The sequence below is a fragment of the Eurosta solidaginis genome, chromosome 2, assembly GCF_040869045.1.
Source record: "Eurosta solidaginis isolate ZX-2024a chromosome 2, ASM4086904v1, whole genome shotgun sequence".
Lineage (NCBI taxonomy): Eukaryota > Metazoa > Arthropoda > Insecta > Diptera > Tephritidae > Eurosta > Eurosta solidaginis.
The window spans coordinates 279,729,754-279,743,916 of NC_090320.1; the positions used below are offsets into that span (position 1 = coordinate 279,729,754).

General features: G+C 37.5%; 1 protein-coding gene across 1 annotated transcript in view; it reads left to right on the forward strand.

Moving 5' to 3' along the window:
* Positions 1-8,474: 8,474 nt before the first annotated feature.
* Megf8 (multiple EGF like domains 8) overlaps positions 8,475-14,163 on the forward strand; it is a 45,396-nt gene continuing 39,707 nt past the window's right edge. Inside the window, exons 1-2 of the mRNA XM_067768184.1 lie at positions 8,475-9,134; positions 9,218-9,451. Coding sequence (XP_067624285.1) covers positions 8,706-9,134; positions 9,218-9,451 — 663 coding nt within the window. The 5' untranslated portion in view covers positions 8,475-8,705. The remainder of the gene's footprint in view (positions 9,135-9,217; positions 9,452-14,163) is intronic.

The following is a 14,163-nucleotide window of genomic DNA, read 5'->3' on the forward strand; positions in this document are numbered from 1 at the left end:
TGGCAGAAAACCTTAGAACGTGTTAGGCAGAAGTACTTCTGGCCGCAGCAGGCTAAGGACGTCAGGGACTACGTCCAGCGTTGTGACACCTGCAAAACGGTAAAACCCACCAATCAGCAGTCGAGACCACCTATAGGGAGTGCCTTTGAATCCGAAAGGCCATTTCAGCGGTTGTATTGCGACTTTCTAGGGCCGTATCCGAGATCTAAGCGGCGAAATCAATTTCTTTTCATAGTACTAGACCATTTTTCAAAATACGTTTGGCTAAAGCCCATGCAGAGAGCTACCACTGTTAACGTTATAAATTACTTCGCTTCAGAAATTTTTCCGGCTGTAGGGGTCCCTGAGTTTATTCACAGTGACAATGGTAAACAGTTTATCTCGAAGGAAATGAACCAATTTTTTGCAAACTACGGGGTGACGCACGTGAGGACGGGGCTATATTCTCCCCAAGCGAACGCATCCGAACGCGTCAACAGAGAAATTGTTTCTAAGATTAGGATTTTCCTAAAAGATAAATCTGACCATACTGATTGGGATAAGCATATACCCGAGATTTTATCAGTTTTGAGAAGTGATTTTCATACAGCGATTCAGTGTTCTCCATACTTTGCGTTATATGGCCAAAACATGGTCCAACATGCCTCAACGTACAACATTTTAGGGAAACTCGGCAGCCTTCGAGAAGACCAGGTCAAGGTAGTAAACCGAGCTGACAAGTTGACTAATATTCGTGAGCAGATCCGTAGAAATTTAGATCAGGCCAAAGATAGGGGAGTAACCACCTATAACAAGCGCTCTAGACACGTCAACTATAAGGAAGGTCAGGAAGTTTTTCGGAGAAACTTTGCCTTAAGTAATTTTAAACAGGGCATTAATGCCAAATTCCTACCCAAATACCTGAAGTGTCGCGTGCTTCGAAAAATAGGCAACGCATTGTATGATCTCGAGGACCTAAACGGGAAATTGATAGGTCGCTTTCACGCGTCGGACATTCGCCCGCAATGAACTAGAAAACGTTTCTTTTGCCAATTTACAATTTGATTTTTTTTATACACCCACCAATTGGACCCTTTTTTTGTCTGGGCGTTTTGGCGGTCGGGGACATCTCGCCCAGTATTCTCCCCGAGCACTGACCTCATAGGTTGTTCACACGCGTACTCACCGAGGACCGTGAAAACCCTGGCAGTCCACGCTTAGGTCGGACTAGCCTTTCGGAGTTTGGACGAGTTCTCCATATCAAAATGTCTGTTTTTTTTTGTCTTGCCTTTTGTGGGGGCGATAACCACTAAAACCTTTCGGAGTTTTGACGAGTTCTCCATAACAAATGTCTAATTGCCGCAAAGCCCTTTTAAACTAGGAAACAGAATTAATTCCCAAACTTGACTTAATTTTTTTTTGACAGACCTATGTTGCCCGGCTAGCTCCGTAGTAGGACTTTGAGACTCTTATCTCAGGGGTGAGTCGTGCCCCACGTTGCTTGTCGTCGGAGATCCCTGGCAGTGGCTTCCCACAGAGGATCCGGTTTCCTGTTCGCTTCATCGTCAGGTCTTCAAAGCGAAGCAGGTTTGTTACGGTCTGCTGCTACGGTCTACGGCTACGACCCACTTGGGAGCGTGTTCACGGGAACACACCTAGCGATGTGGAAAAGGTTGCGATGAAAAATATCGGAAAAGAAGGGAACAGACAGACCGGCCATCACTAGAAGACGGAAAAAAAAAGAAAAAAAAAAAAAACCACCACGAGTTCCGGACAAAAAGTTTTTCGCGCGGCTCTTTCTTTTTCCTTTTGGGATTTGCCACGCTGATGAACGGAGCTAGACCATAACGTGTTTGCTTGTGCCAAGTCTTATCGTATCAACGATTTATATACTTTTTTTAAATCCGTACAAATCAAATGTTAAAACGCTATTCGAAACCAAGAAAAATAAAAAGAATTGGTTGAGTTTCCGGCACTGACCGAGAAAAAACGTGGGAAAATTTTTGGGAAACAAGGAAGAAGGTCATTTAAAAGGCCAAAGAACAATCAGCAAAATGCCGAGGAACTAGTGGTACTAACCCTTACAAGAATATCCAAATATCCAGCTGAAGTAGTAAGTCAGTGCTTCCAAGTCAAACCTAGTGAGGAAAGTTCTAGGGATTCCGACTCGGATTCGGACGGCACTAACTAATTGTGAGGAGAAGCCTTGATACTCGAAGATAGACCTCTTTCTCTACGTTTGCGAAGTACACCACCACCTTTGGAAAGCGTCCAACACCCCATCCGCCTCCAGGGCCAGCAGTACGCTGCAGCGTAATACAGCGAACGCCCAATTTAGCACAAAGTCATCCAGAAGGTAAAGGTCCACACGAAGTTGCCCTGCCACCAGGTCCGCTCGATCACCTCAGACCAGAGTGAAACAACCATCAACGCCGGCCTACTGGGTGAGTCAGTTCCTTTTTTTTTGTGCTTAAAAGCGCGGACGCATCTTTGGGCGCTAATGCTTGCCTTTTGGTTATGGGTCGTGCGTTTATGTACCCTATGAATGTGTAGGAAGTCCGGTCAGAATTCAAACCATTAGCGCAATTGTTAAAATAAAATAATGTAGGTTTAAAAAAAGAAAAAAACCCAAACATTTAGAGAAACAACTATTTAAAACGCGGTTCATACATCTGTATATATAATTAACTTAAATATATGCATTTACATACATGTAGAAGAAAGAAAGCGAACACCAAATTTAGTATACCCAACAAAAAAAAAGAGAATGTCCGGTTTTAAAAAAACTTCCAGCATATTGGCGTAGACGTTTTCGAGTGGAACGCAAGAATATCTAGAAATGAATATATAAAATGTAAATGTTAAGAAGTCTGCAAATTCTGTAATGCGGTCCACGATCTACTATAGGAATTTTGAGCCAAATAACTACATCTATTTTTAAGGTATTTTTTTTCACTCTAGTGTGCGTCGCTTGGTTTCCACGTTATTTGCTATGTACAAGCATACCTATGAAATTAAAATCTATTCAGCAGTATGGAAATAAATTCGAAAGAGCATTTAGATGAATTACACATTTTTTTCAGCAAATGACCTGTAAACCAGAGCAACAGCAGCAACATTGTTATCAAATTTAGTTATAATAAGAAGGAATACAATTTCCTGTATAATTGTTTCTTAAAAAGAAAAAAAAAAATGTTATATGTACATACAGCTGCGAACAAAAGAATAGCAGTTAAAGATATTAAACACCTTTTACTAGTAAAAGAAGGATCATTTATTTGAAAAGCTGCAATAAACTTGCAACCAAACTTGTTTTAGAACCATTTAAAAACGTCTAAAGCCCCAAAAAGGAATTATTACTTTGGCTTTACAAAGTTAATATTTACTATTCATGTTTCTTAATACCTGGATCGAAATGAACTCCATCAAATAGATACTTATGTACAAATTTCTTGTTCGAAATTATTTCTTGTACCTCTTAAACAAGCATTTTATCACATTTTTCTCTATAACTTAATGCGTATACCTTATTTTGAAGAAAACAAATTTAGATAAAACTCAGGATCGAGTAGTATATATATACATCTTCATATAATTTTTTTTATAAATGATGAATTATAAATAAATTTGTAATTGAAATGGGAATGCTGGCGTCGCCAATTATTTAGAAGGCATAAGGTAAGACAGGTAAGGGGCCACCGAAATTTTAGGTGCGTCGGTGGCCATGGTTATTTGAGGGTGGGATAAAGCACCGGGCGTCGCAACACCACCCGCGGCGCCCCCTATATATATTCGGCCTTTTTATTTGTATTTTTATTTTTCAGCTGTTTTTTTTTAGTTTGATTTTCAACGTTGGTAACCGGCCATGTCCGGTTCGGTAATTTTTTTTTGCGGTTATTTTTTTTTGAATTTTAAATTTTTGAATTTTTTTTTGAATTTAGATTTTGAATGTCAACGGTCTGTCCGTGACATCCGGTTCGGCCGGATGTTGTTTTATTTTGAATTTTTAAGCGTTTTGAGTTGTCTCTGCGCTTCTGTTAGGTTTTTTTTTGAATTTGACAGCTGCTCGTTTTGATAGGCATGATAGGAACATTTTTCTGCTTATGGCGCAGGAACAGTAAGGTTGGCAAGGACCCGCCCCAGCCGACAATGACTAGCCACTGTGCACCACTACATCATGCCGACCGCCTTCCTTACTGCTCCGTTGTAGATGCGTTACCATAACAAATTGTATAAAAAATTATTTTGTATTATTAAATTTGTGTGAATTCCTGTTACAAGCTAGAGATGATCCTTACGCCTTCGATATTAAGATTTTTAAGCAATAATTACTGATGTTATATTATCAGGAACCACAGGTAAACTGTGTAAGATTCACCATACACGAAGAAAAAAGCATGTGCAATATTTGCAGACATGCGTAAATATCAAAATCGTTTTGATTTTAGCGCAGTTCTCTGCGCAAAAAGCGCAACCAGTGCACACCGGTCAAATCCTTGTGCAAATTGGTAATTGGCACCAGGATACTTGAGCCGTGTAATTGGCGTATTATGGAAATCAATGTAATCGATTAATGGTGTCGGAATACGCTAACGTCATAACCATACCATAGCCAACCAATTGGTTTTTGGTTTATCGCCATATCCAAACCTAAAAATATTTGAGTTGGTGAATTTAATAACTTTTTGTAGATTTTATTCATTATTTTGGATACGTTATGACTAAGAGACTTATTTTTTGTGGAATATGTTAGTAATTTTGTGCGTTTTCCTCCTTTTTATGAAATTTTCTCGTTTTTTAGGTTAAGGCATCATTAATCGATCATATTGGAGATGGTTATGGATATGGGTATGTTTATCACTATGGCGTTAGGGTTAAGGAAGTTTAAAAACACAGCTATTATGAAAATGTATAAATACTTCCTTGGTTTTTCACTTTATGTCCAACTTCACTCAATAAAATAGCTTGTTTACATTTCCAGCTAAAGCCGGAGTCAATGGTGCCGTATGTCGTATCGCTGTATCCGTATCCCTAACGTAATCAGCTGTTTATCGTTACGACGGTAAACCAAAACCCAATTGGTTGGCTACGAGGTGACGACTTTAGCGGCACCAATAATCGATTGCATTGATTCTCATAAGATTGGTCGAATCAGCTGTTATAAGGTTACCGATACGGTTACCGATAAAGCACCAATGTCTCCAGCTTAAAGTATGCAAATTAGAGATCGACGAATTATGGACGGCACTATTAACGACACTGTCGATAGCATTGATGTAAAATAAGCACGTTGTACTATATTTTATTTTATTTTTGGGTTTCATGAACACTTATTATGTACTTTAAAATTTAGACACATTGGCGCAAAAAGTATGCACATTATTATTAACGAAAATATTCCATTATATCGATGGTTTTGAACCAGAATAGAACGAAATGCAAGTATATCTCAAAATATTCTCAAGTTGAAGAACAACGTTAAGTTAAGAAAAAGTTAAGACAATATTTAGCTTCAAATGATTAATAATGCTGAATATCAAACTGAGAATTAATGTTTTCTCAAACATTTGAGAGAAAAAAATTTCAAATATGTCTCACATTATTATCAAGTTGAAGATCGCCGTTTGAGAAAAAGTCGAGAAAATATTTTGTTTCAAATGGTAAATAATGTTGAATATCAAACTGAGAATCAATGTTTTTCTCAAACATTTGAGATTTTTGTGTTCAGTGTTTGTTGGGATATGTGACTCTATACTTTGGGAAGAACAAAGCAACCAATTCATGCCGAATGTTTCTTCAGGGAAGTTTTGGTTAACTGCATCCTATAAATTTATGTGAAGTAGTCACTTTGCGTAACTGCGATTTTTGGAATATAAATTAAATAAATAATTTAATGCAATCGTTAAAATAAACACAAGTACGCCATGAAAATGTATGAAAGGCAATTTTACAAATGTATCTGACAAAAAAAAAAAAAACAGCGACTACCCTAAGTAATTTTCCAAAGTATTGATTGATGGCTATTAACAAATAAAACCTCTTAGGTCAGAGCAAAGAGGATAAATATATATTTATTATACTCAGCTGAGCTCACAGAGTATATTAACTTCGTTCGCATAACGGTAATCCGTAACGGCATAAACCAATCGAGATAGATATAGACTTCTATATATCAAATTGATCTGGGTGAAAAAAGAAATTCATTTAGCCATGTCCGTTCGTCCGTCCGTCCGTCTGTAAACACGATAATTTGAGTAAATTTTGAGTTATCTTGATGAAATTTGGTATGTAGGTTCCTGGGCGCTCGTCTCAGATCGCTATTTAAAACGAACGAAATCGGACTTCAACCACGCCCACTCTTTCGATATCGAAAATTTCGAAAAACCGAAAAAGTGCGATAATTCATTACCAAAGGCGGGTAAAGCGATGAAACTTGGTAGGTGCGTTGACCTTTAGACGCAAAATAGAAAATTAGAAAAATTTTGCACAATAGGCGTGGCACCGCCCACTTTTAAAAGAAGGTAATTTAAAAGTTTTGCCAGCTTTAATTTGGCAGTCGTTGAAGATATCATGATGAAATTTGGTAGGCGCGTTACTCCTGATACTATATGTCTGCTAAATAAAAATTAGCGAAATCGGATGACGAACTCGCCCACTTTTCAAAAAAAAATTTTTTAAGTCAAATTTTAGCTCGTTCAAAAGTTATTAACGAAAAACCGAAAAAAGACCCGCGGGTACCTCCGAAACCGGGGTGGGTTTCATAGTAATTTTACGCAGAACACCTTTATGCATTGGCGGCCTTCGGCCGCGCTTATAAAAAATAACCCTGGGCTACGCCATGCCAAGTCCGGGTGTGTGATGCACAATTTTTTTTGTGGGTACAACACAACATGAAAATCGCCAACTTCAACTGCAAATATTTCCGGACAGAGATAAAATTTTCTTTTCCGCCTTCGGATTATTGTTCTCGAGATTAATACGCGTCTTTTGACACTTCTCTCGATATTTTTTGACGCCTATTAGCAGTCGACCCCTCAACTAGACTTTTACCAAAATAAGTGAAATAAAAATATAGTTGTTGGTGATATAAATATAATAAAAATGTGTCAAGCTATTGCTCTAGTAGTGTCCCAAGAAGAAGAATAAAAAATCCAAAGGCGGATATTGAGAGACCGCTCGAACGTTCTTCACTTACCGGACGCTAATAATATCTAATCTAATATAAAATACAAGTTTTTTTGGTAATTCTATACGACAGCATGACACTGCTAATACGCGCGAGATGTCAAAAGACGCGTATTAATCTCGACAACAATCATCCGAAACCCGAAATATAAAAATTTTATCTCTGTTCGGAGATATTTGCAGTTGAAGTTGGCGATTTTCATGTGGTTGTTTTAATTGTACCCACAAAAAAAAATTGTGAACGCAGAAGGACATCACCGTGGCGGTAGCCACGGTTATACGACACACCCGCACTTGGCATGGCGTAGCCCAGAGTTACTTTTTTATAAGCACAGCCGAAGGCCGCCAACGCAGAAAGGTGTTCTGCCCAAAAATACTATGGATTTCACCCTCGGTTTCGGAGGGACCCGCGGGTCTTTTTTTGGTTTTTCGTTAATATCTTTTGAACGAGTTAAAATTTTTATTTTCCGGTTTCGGATTATTAATACTGATGTTTGACACCTCTCTCGATAATTTTGGACGCGTATTAGCAGTGTCATGCTGTCGTATAGAATTACCGTTTTTTATACAATAATAACTAATTAATTAATAAATCTCACTCTTTTTGTTTGTGCCGCTCATTTTCAACCAAAACGATAGGTGGATACCTGTTGTTTGCCTTGACACTTTGTTTTCGTATTTGAAGCAAATTTTCGTGATACAGAATACCAATTTGTGCACTTTCGTTACGTAACAGTCAGCTGTTATCGTTTTGTCTATCGTATTGCAATTCATAATACGAACACACGAACGATTATCGTTTTGGAGACGATATCGTCAAACACAATGAGGCTATAAGTTTCTATCGGCATCTGGATCACGCTTCATTGGAAGCATATCTCCTACACACTGTATTATTTGAAGTTGTTTTGACATCTGGAAAATTTCATCCATTGTTTACTATATAGTTTGGCAGCTTAAACAGAGGTTATGTTGCGAATAGAGTGGAAGGCAGTGGACTAGGCAGTCGAATGTCATATAATGAAGGAATGGTGTTCGAAGTTTTTTCAATGTTTTAAACAAAAATGATAAAAGCTTTAATATAAATAAAACTATTGTTTTAATAACAACAAAAACGCCTTATATATTCTATACACATAAATTCGTAAGGATTATCTCACTTTAAAATTTGAGTTAAATAACCTAAAGTTTTTTTTTGAAACTGAGTCGAGAACTGTGCGTGTGAATGTTCGAATTTTCACCGATCAGCTGTTAGTTGCGCTACTTGGTAAAATTTACAATGATTTTATCTCTTCGTTATATGGAAATGATTTAGTTTTTGCTATTTGCAGAAATTTTTGTGATAAAGTGAATTAAATATAAGGAAAAATTTAATTAAGCATTAATTTCATATAACAGAATAACGTGAAAAGTAATTGGTCCAGAAATAATAAAGTAAAAAATATGTGCGCTTGTGTGCACATCCAAGTGAAATGGCGGTGGATATTTTTCTTGCTCTTAAAATAATTTATGTGTACAATTAGTATTCATAAGCATACAAAATGCAAAATATACAATTTTTTCTATACAGTCGGTTACGAACTATAGCTGCAGTGGCTTTCTTTCTTTGCATTTTCACAAATCAAAATCTTTGGGAAACGCAAGCAGATCGCATCTCATTGTTGCCCACAGCGCCGCACCTACAACAACATCATGCACCGTGCGATCGTAGCCGTAAAGTTTTTACAGAACCTTATGGAGAAATAAGTGATGGTCCTGCTGGTTTTAATTATACACAAGATTCGCATTGCGAATGGCTGATAAAGGCCCGTAACGATAGCCAATTTATAACACTCACGTTTCATAGCATGGGCACCGAGTGCTCTTATGATTACATTTACGTATTTGATGGAGATTCATTTAATTCGACGCTGCTGGGTAGTTTTAGTGGACGAACGCAGCCGAAACGACTGGTGGCCAAGAGTGGCAGCGTATGTCGCTTGTTATATGTGTTTTTTTTTTTAACAATTAGGTACTATTATATTTCATAATAAATTTTATTTATCCTTTTTAGATGCTGATACTTATGTACAGTGATACAAATTATGTGCTTGATGGATTTCGTGCTTCTTATTACATATCAAATTGCTTGAATAATTGTCACAATCATGGAAAATGTGTTGGTCACCAATGTGTATGCCATGGTGAATGGGTATTACCCGATTGCGAAGACGAAGCTTGTCCCAATAAGTGTGGCGAGTCGCAAGGCCGTGGGAAATGCGTCAAGGGTATTTGTCATTGTGAAAAGGTAGGCGCAGCTCTAAACTGAAAACACTCAGGTACTCAAGTACATATTACACTTCTAAAAAAAATTTATGAAGCTAACTAAAAATTCTTAAGTTGTGAAGGTAACGTTTTACAAGACGGTGCACCATCTAATTTTTATCGAAAATTATCAAAGGTGGTACCAAAAGACGCGTCTCGACCTCCCTTTTAAGAATCCGAAAGCGGAAATCAAAAATTTTATTTCTGTGGAAAGTTATTTACAACAAGTAAGGAAGGCGAAATTCGGGTGTAACCGAACATTACATACTCAGCTGAGAGCTTTGGAGACAAAATAAGGGAAAATCACCATGTAGGAAAATGAACCTAGGGTAACCTTGGAATGTGTTTGTATGACATGGGTATCAAATGAAAGGTGTTAATGAGTATTTTAAAAGGGATTGGGCTTTAGTTCTATAGGTGGACGCCTTTTCGAGGTATCGCCATTGAGGTGCACCAGGGGTGACTCTAGAATGCGTTTGTACGATATGGGTATCAAATGAAAGGCGTTATTGAGTATTTTAAGAGGGAGTGGGCCTTAGTTCCTTAGGTGGACGCCTTTTCGAGATATCGCCATAAAGGTGGACCAGGGGTGACTATAGAATTTGTTTGTACGATATGGGATCAAATGAAAGGTGTTAATGAGTATATTAACAAGTAAAGAAGGCTAAGTTCAGGTGTAACCGAACATTACATACTCAGCTGAGAGCTTTGGAGACAAATAAGGGATAATCACAATGTAGGAAAAGGAACCTAGAGTAAACCTGGAATGTGTTTGTATGACATGTGTATCAAATAGAAGGTATTAAGGAGTATTTTAAAAATGAGTGGGGCTTAGTTCTATAGGTGGACGCCTTTTCGAGATATCGCCATAACAGTGCACCAGGGGTGGACCAGGGATATGGGTATCAAATGAAAGGTGTTAATGAGTATTTTAAAAGGGAGTGGGCCTTAGATCTATTGGTGGACGCCTTTTCAAGATATTGCCATAAAGGTGGACCAGGAGTGACTCTAGAATGTGTTTGTAAGATGGACGCCTTTTCGAGATATCGCCATAAAGGTGGACCAGGGGTGACTCTAGAATAGGTTTGTACGATATGGGTATCAAATGAAAGGTGTTAATGAGTATTTTAAAAGGGAGTGGGCCTTAGTTCTATAGGTGGACGCCTTTTCGATATATCACCATAAAGGTGGACCAAGGGTGCTCTAGAATTTGTTTGTAACATATGGGTATCAAATGAAAGGTGTTAATGAGTATTTTAAAAGGGCGTGGGTTCTATAGGTGGGCGCCTTTTCGATATATCGCCATAAAGGTGGACCAGTGGTGACTCTAGAATGTGTTTGTACGATATGGGCATCAAATGAAAGGTGTTAATGAGTATTTTAAAAGGGAGTGGTGGTAGTTGTATATGTGAAGGCGTTTTCGAGATATTGACCAAAATGTGGACCAGGGTGACCCAGAACATCATCTGTCGGGTACCGATAATTTATTTATATATGTAATACCACGAACAGTATTCCTGCCAAGATTCCAAGGGCTTTTCGCCCTGCAGAACGTTTTCATTTTCTTCTACTTAATATGGTAGGTGTCACACCCAGTTTGCAAAGTTTTTTTCTAAAGTTATATTTTGCGTCAATAAACCAATCCAATTACCATGTTTCATCCCTTTTTTCGTATCTGGTATAAAATTATGGCATTTTTTTAATTTTTCGTAACTTTCGATATAGAAAAAGTGGGCGTGGTCATAGTCGGATTTCGGCCAATTTTTACACCAATACAAAGTGAGTTCAGATAAGTATGTGAACTGAGTTTAGTACAGATATATCGATTTTTGCTCAAGTTATCGTGTTAACGGCCGAGCGGAAGAACAGACGGTCGACTGTGTATAAAAACTGGGCGTGGCTTCAACCGATTTTGCCCTTTTTCACAGAAAACAGTTATCGTTTGTTCTCGCAGCAACAGAAAAATTCAGTCTGCGCGGATAGATGAGGTTGACAATTGGGTTTGGAGAAGCTATATATTACGCTGGCAACCTGAAGGGTTGCGCTACACACCCCTTAAATCTGGTATTTTAGTTGCCTCTTACGACAGGCATACCTACCGCGGGTATATTCGGACCCCCTTACCCGAGTAATGTTCCTCTATTCTCGAAAGTTGGCAAACTAATGAAAAGAAGTCTATTTCTATAAGGCGAAATATGATGATTTGATTCCCAGTTAAGACCGCGTAAAGCGAAGATTAGAAACTGCTTCTGTACCGATTCTATTCGATCTATATGATTTTTATACCCCGGGGACCAAATACAGGAACAATACTCAAGTATTGGGCGTACCAATGATGTGTAAAGGGTCTTGGTTAAATAAGGATCATCAAATTCTTTAGCCCATCTTTTAATAAATCCGAGTCCACCAGACGCTTTGTTTACGATAGATGAAATATGCATGTTAAAGCTCAATTTCGGATCAAAAAGAACACATACTACAGATATACGCTCCAAGGGAGCACCATCTGGCATATAGGATTTTAAAACTGAGTTGACTGTGAAATGTCATTAATTTACATTTGCAGCAGTTCAAAACTAGTAGATTTACTGTACACCATAATTGAAATGAGTCCAAATCGCCCTGAAGTAGATCCAAACGGGAAGAGTCAGAAGGCAAGTATGTATAGCATAGTTTAACATCATCTGCATACATTAGAGCACGGGAATACGAGATAACCATTGGTAAGTTATTTATAAAGAGGGTAAAAAGTAATGACCCAAATGGCTAACCTGAGGCACACCAGAAGTTACTTCTATCAACTCTGAGAGACTGTTTTTGGACATAACTCGCTGAGTTCTATTTAAGAGATAGCAGCGAAGCCAAGGTAATAAATTCTTCGGAAAACCCAGTAAGTCAAGTTTATGAGTTAAAAGCTCATGATTAACAGAATCAAATGCTTTGCTGAAGTCGGAATAAATAACATCGGTTTGCTTATTGGATAAAAACCCATCCATGACTAGAGAAGTGAACTCAAACAAGTTGGTTGTGGTTGATCTTCTACGCACAAAACCATGTTGGCTGGGTGATAATAATGAACTGTATATATATATTGAATTTGGCAGGTCATGATCTTTTCAAACATTTTAGGAATAGCCGAAAGTTTAGCTATGCCCCTGTAGTTCTCGATATTGGATATAATAAATGGTTGCTTCCAAATTGAAGGGAATACAGAAGATTCAAGAGATAGTGTAAATAATTTAAGGATCGGCTTAAATAAGTTGACAGCGCAAAACTTTAGGATTCAACTAGGAACACCATCTAGACACGGAGAGGAAATTGGTTTCAACTCCAGAAGACTCTTCAGAACAGTATCTATATCTATGACAGGATCTAGAATACAATTAGAACTTTTTAAGGTGTAAGGATAGAGATCTGATTGAAAAAGCTGAGATGAATAGGTCGACTTAAAGTATTCATCAAATAAGTTGGCAACATCATCATCCGAGATTGCGTTCTTACATCCGTAGGCAAAAGCAGACGAAAATCCTGAGGTTTTTCTCTTGGAATTGACAAAACTAAAGAATCGGGTTGTTAAAGAATTGAAGCTTACACCGGTTTAAGTAACATTTATAGCACTGCTGATTAATATGATGGAAGTTTGATCTAGCAACTAAATATTTAGAAAAATCGGAGCATGATCCTGATATTTTAAAACGTTTGTATATCCTAGATTTATATAGCCTTACAAGATGTCTTAAGAACCACGGGGGTTTGCCCGTTCCAGCATTGCCATGACGAAGAGGCACACAGCATTCAAAGAAACCATCGAGAGAACTGTAAAAAATAGAAGTTGCTGACTCGACATCATTACAAGCATATAGATACGACCAGTCATGGGTGGAAGTAAGATAATTCAGCTTATTAAAATTTGCCTTACAAAAACATCTTGATCGAAAGCTAGGTTTTGCTTTTACTGCATCAAGCAACACATCTGGAACTGATAATGGGGGAATTCGCTTGAGGGCAATACCCACAGGGTCATCCGTAAATACCAAATCCAGCATTTTATTTTTGCAATTTAATATATTGTATAATTGCTGTAAATGTATATCAAGCAGACTTTTACAAAAATCGTGCTGAGTGGTGGACGTCAAAAAGTTTAATTCATTGTTGCCAATCCAATTTACTGTAGGCAATAAATACCTGGAACATGAAATTACAAACCATTAAATATGTAAATGAAAACAGTTTTATATAAACTTAACAATGCATAATGAACAGTTTTTACATGGTACTTCATAATTTTTTCAAAACCACAATAAACTCAATTTGGATTGGAGAACTGGTTTTCGCTTTAAAAATTATGAACCATCTCTGCTAGTCAACTTATACAACTTTTCTCAGATACTGTAATTGTTCCAGCAAGTCAATTTTATCTATACATGTGCCAAAAATGCCAAAGTAAGAAATTAAGTGGTACCGTTACTTAGAATGCTCCAATGAATTAAAACAATATCTTTAAAGAAATTTAATACTTTTTTAAAAATGGGAAGAGTCCGAAAAAAATTATATTACTGCGTATGAATATGTTATACAAAATTTTTTTAACAAAATCTTTCGAAAAGAGAACCCCTTATGGAGTATATGGATATGCCTATCGGTCTACTCTTCCTTTTGCGAAATATGGTTTTTTTTATGTTAGCGCTGTTTAGA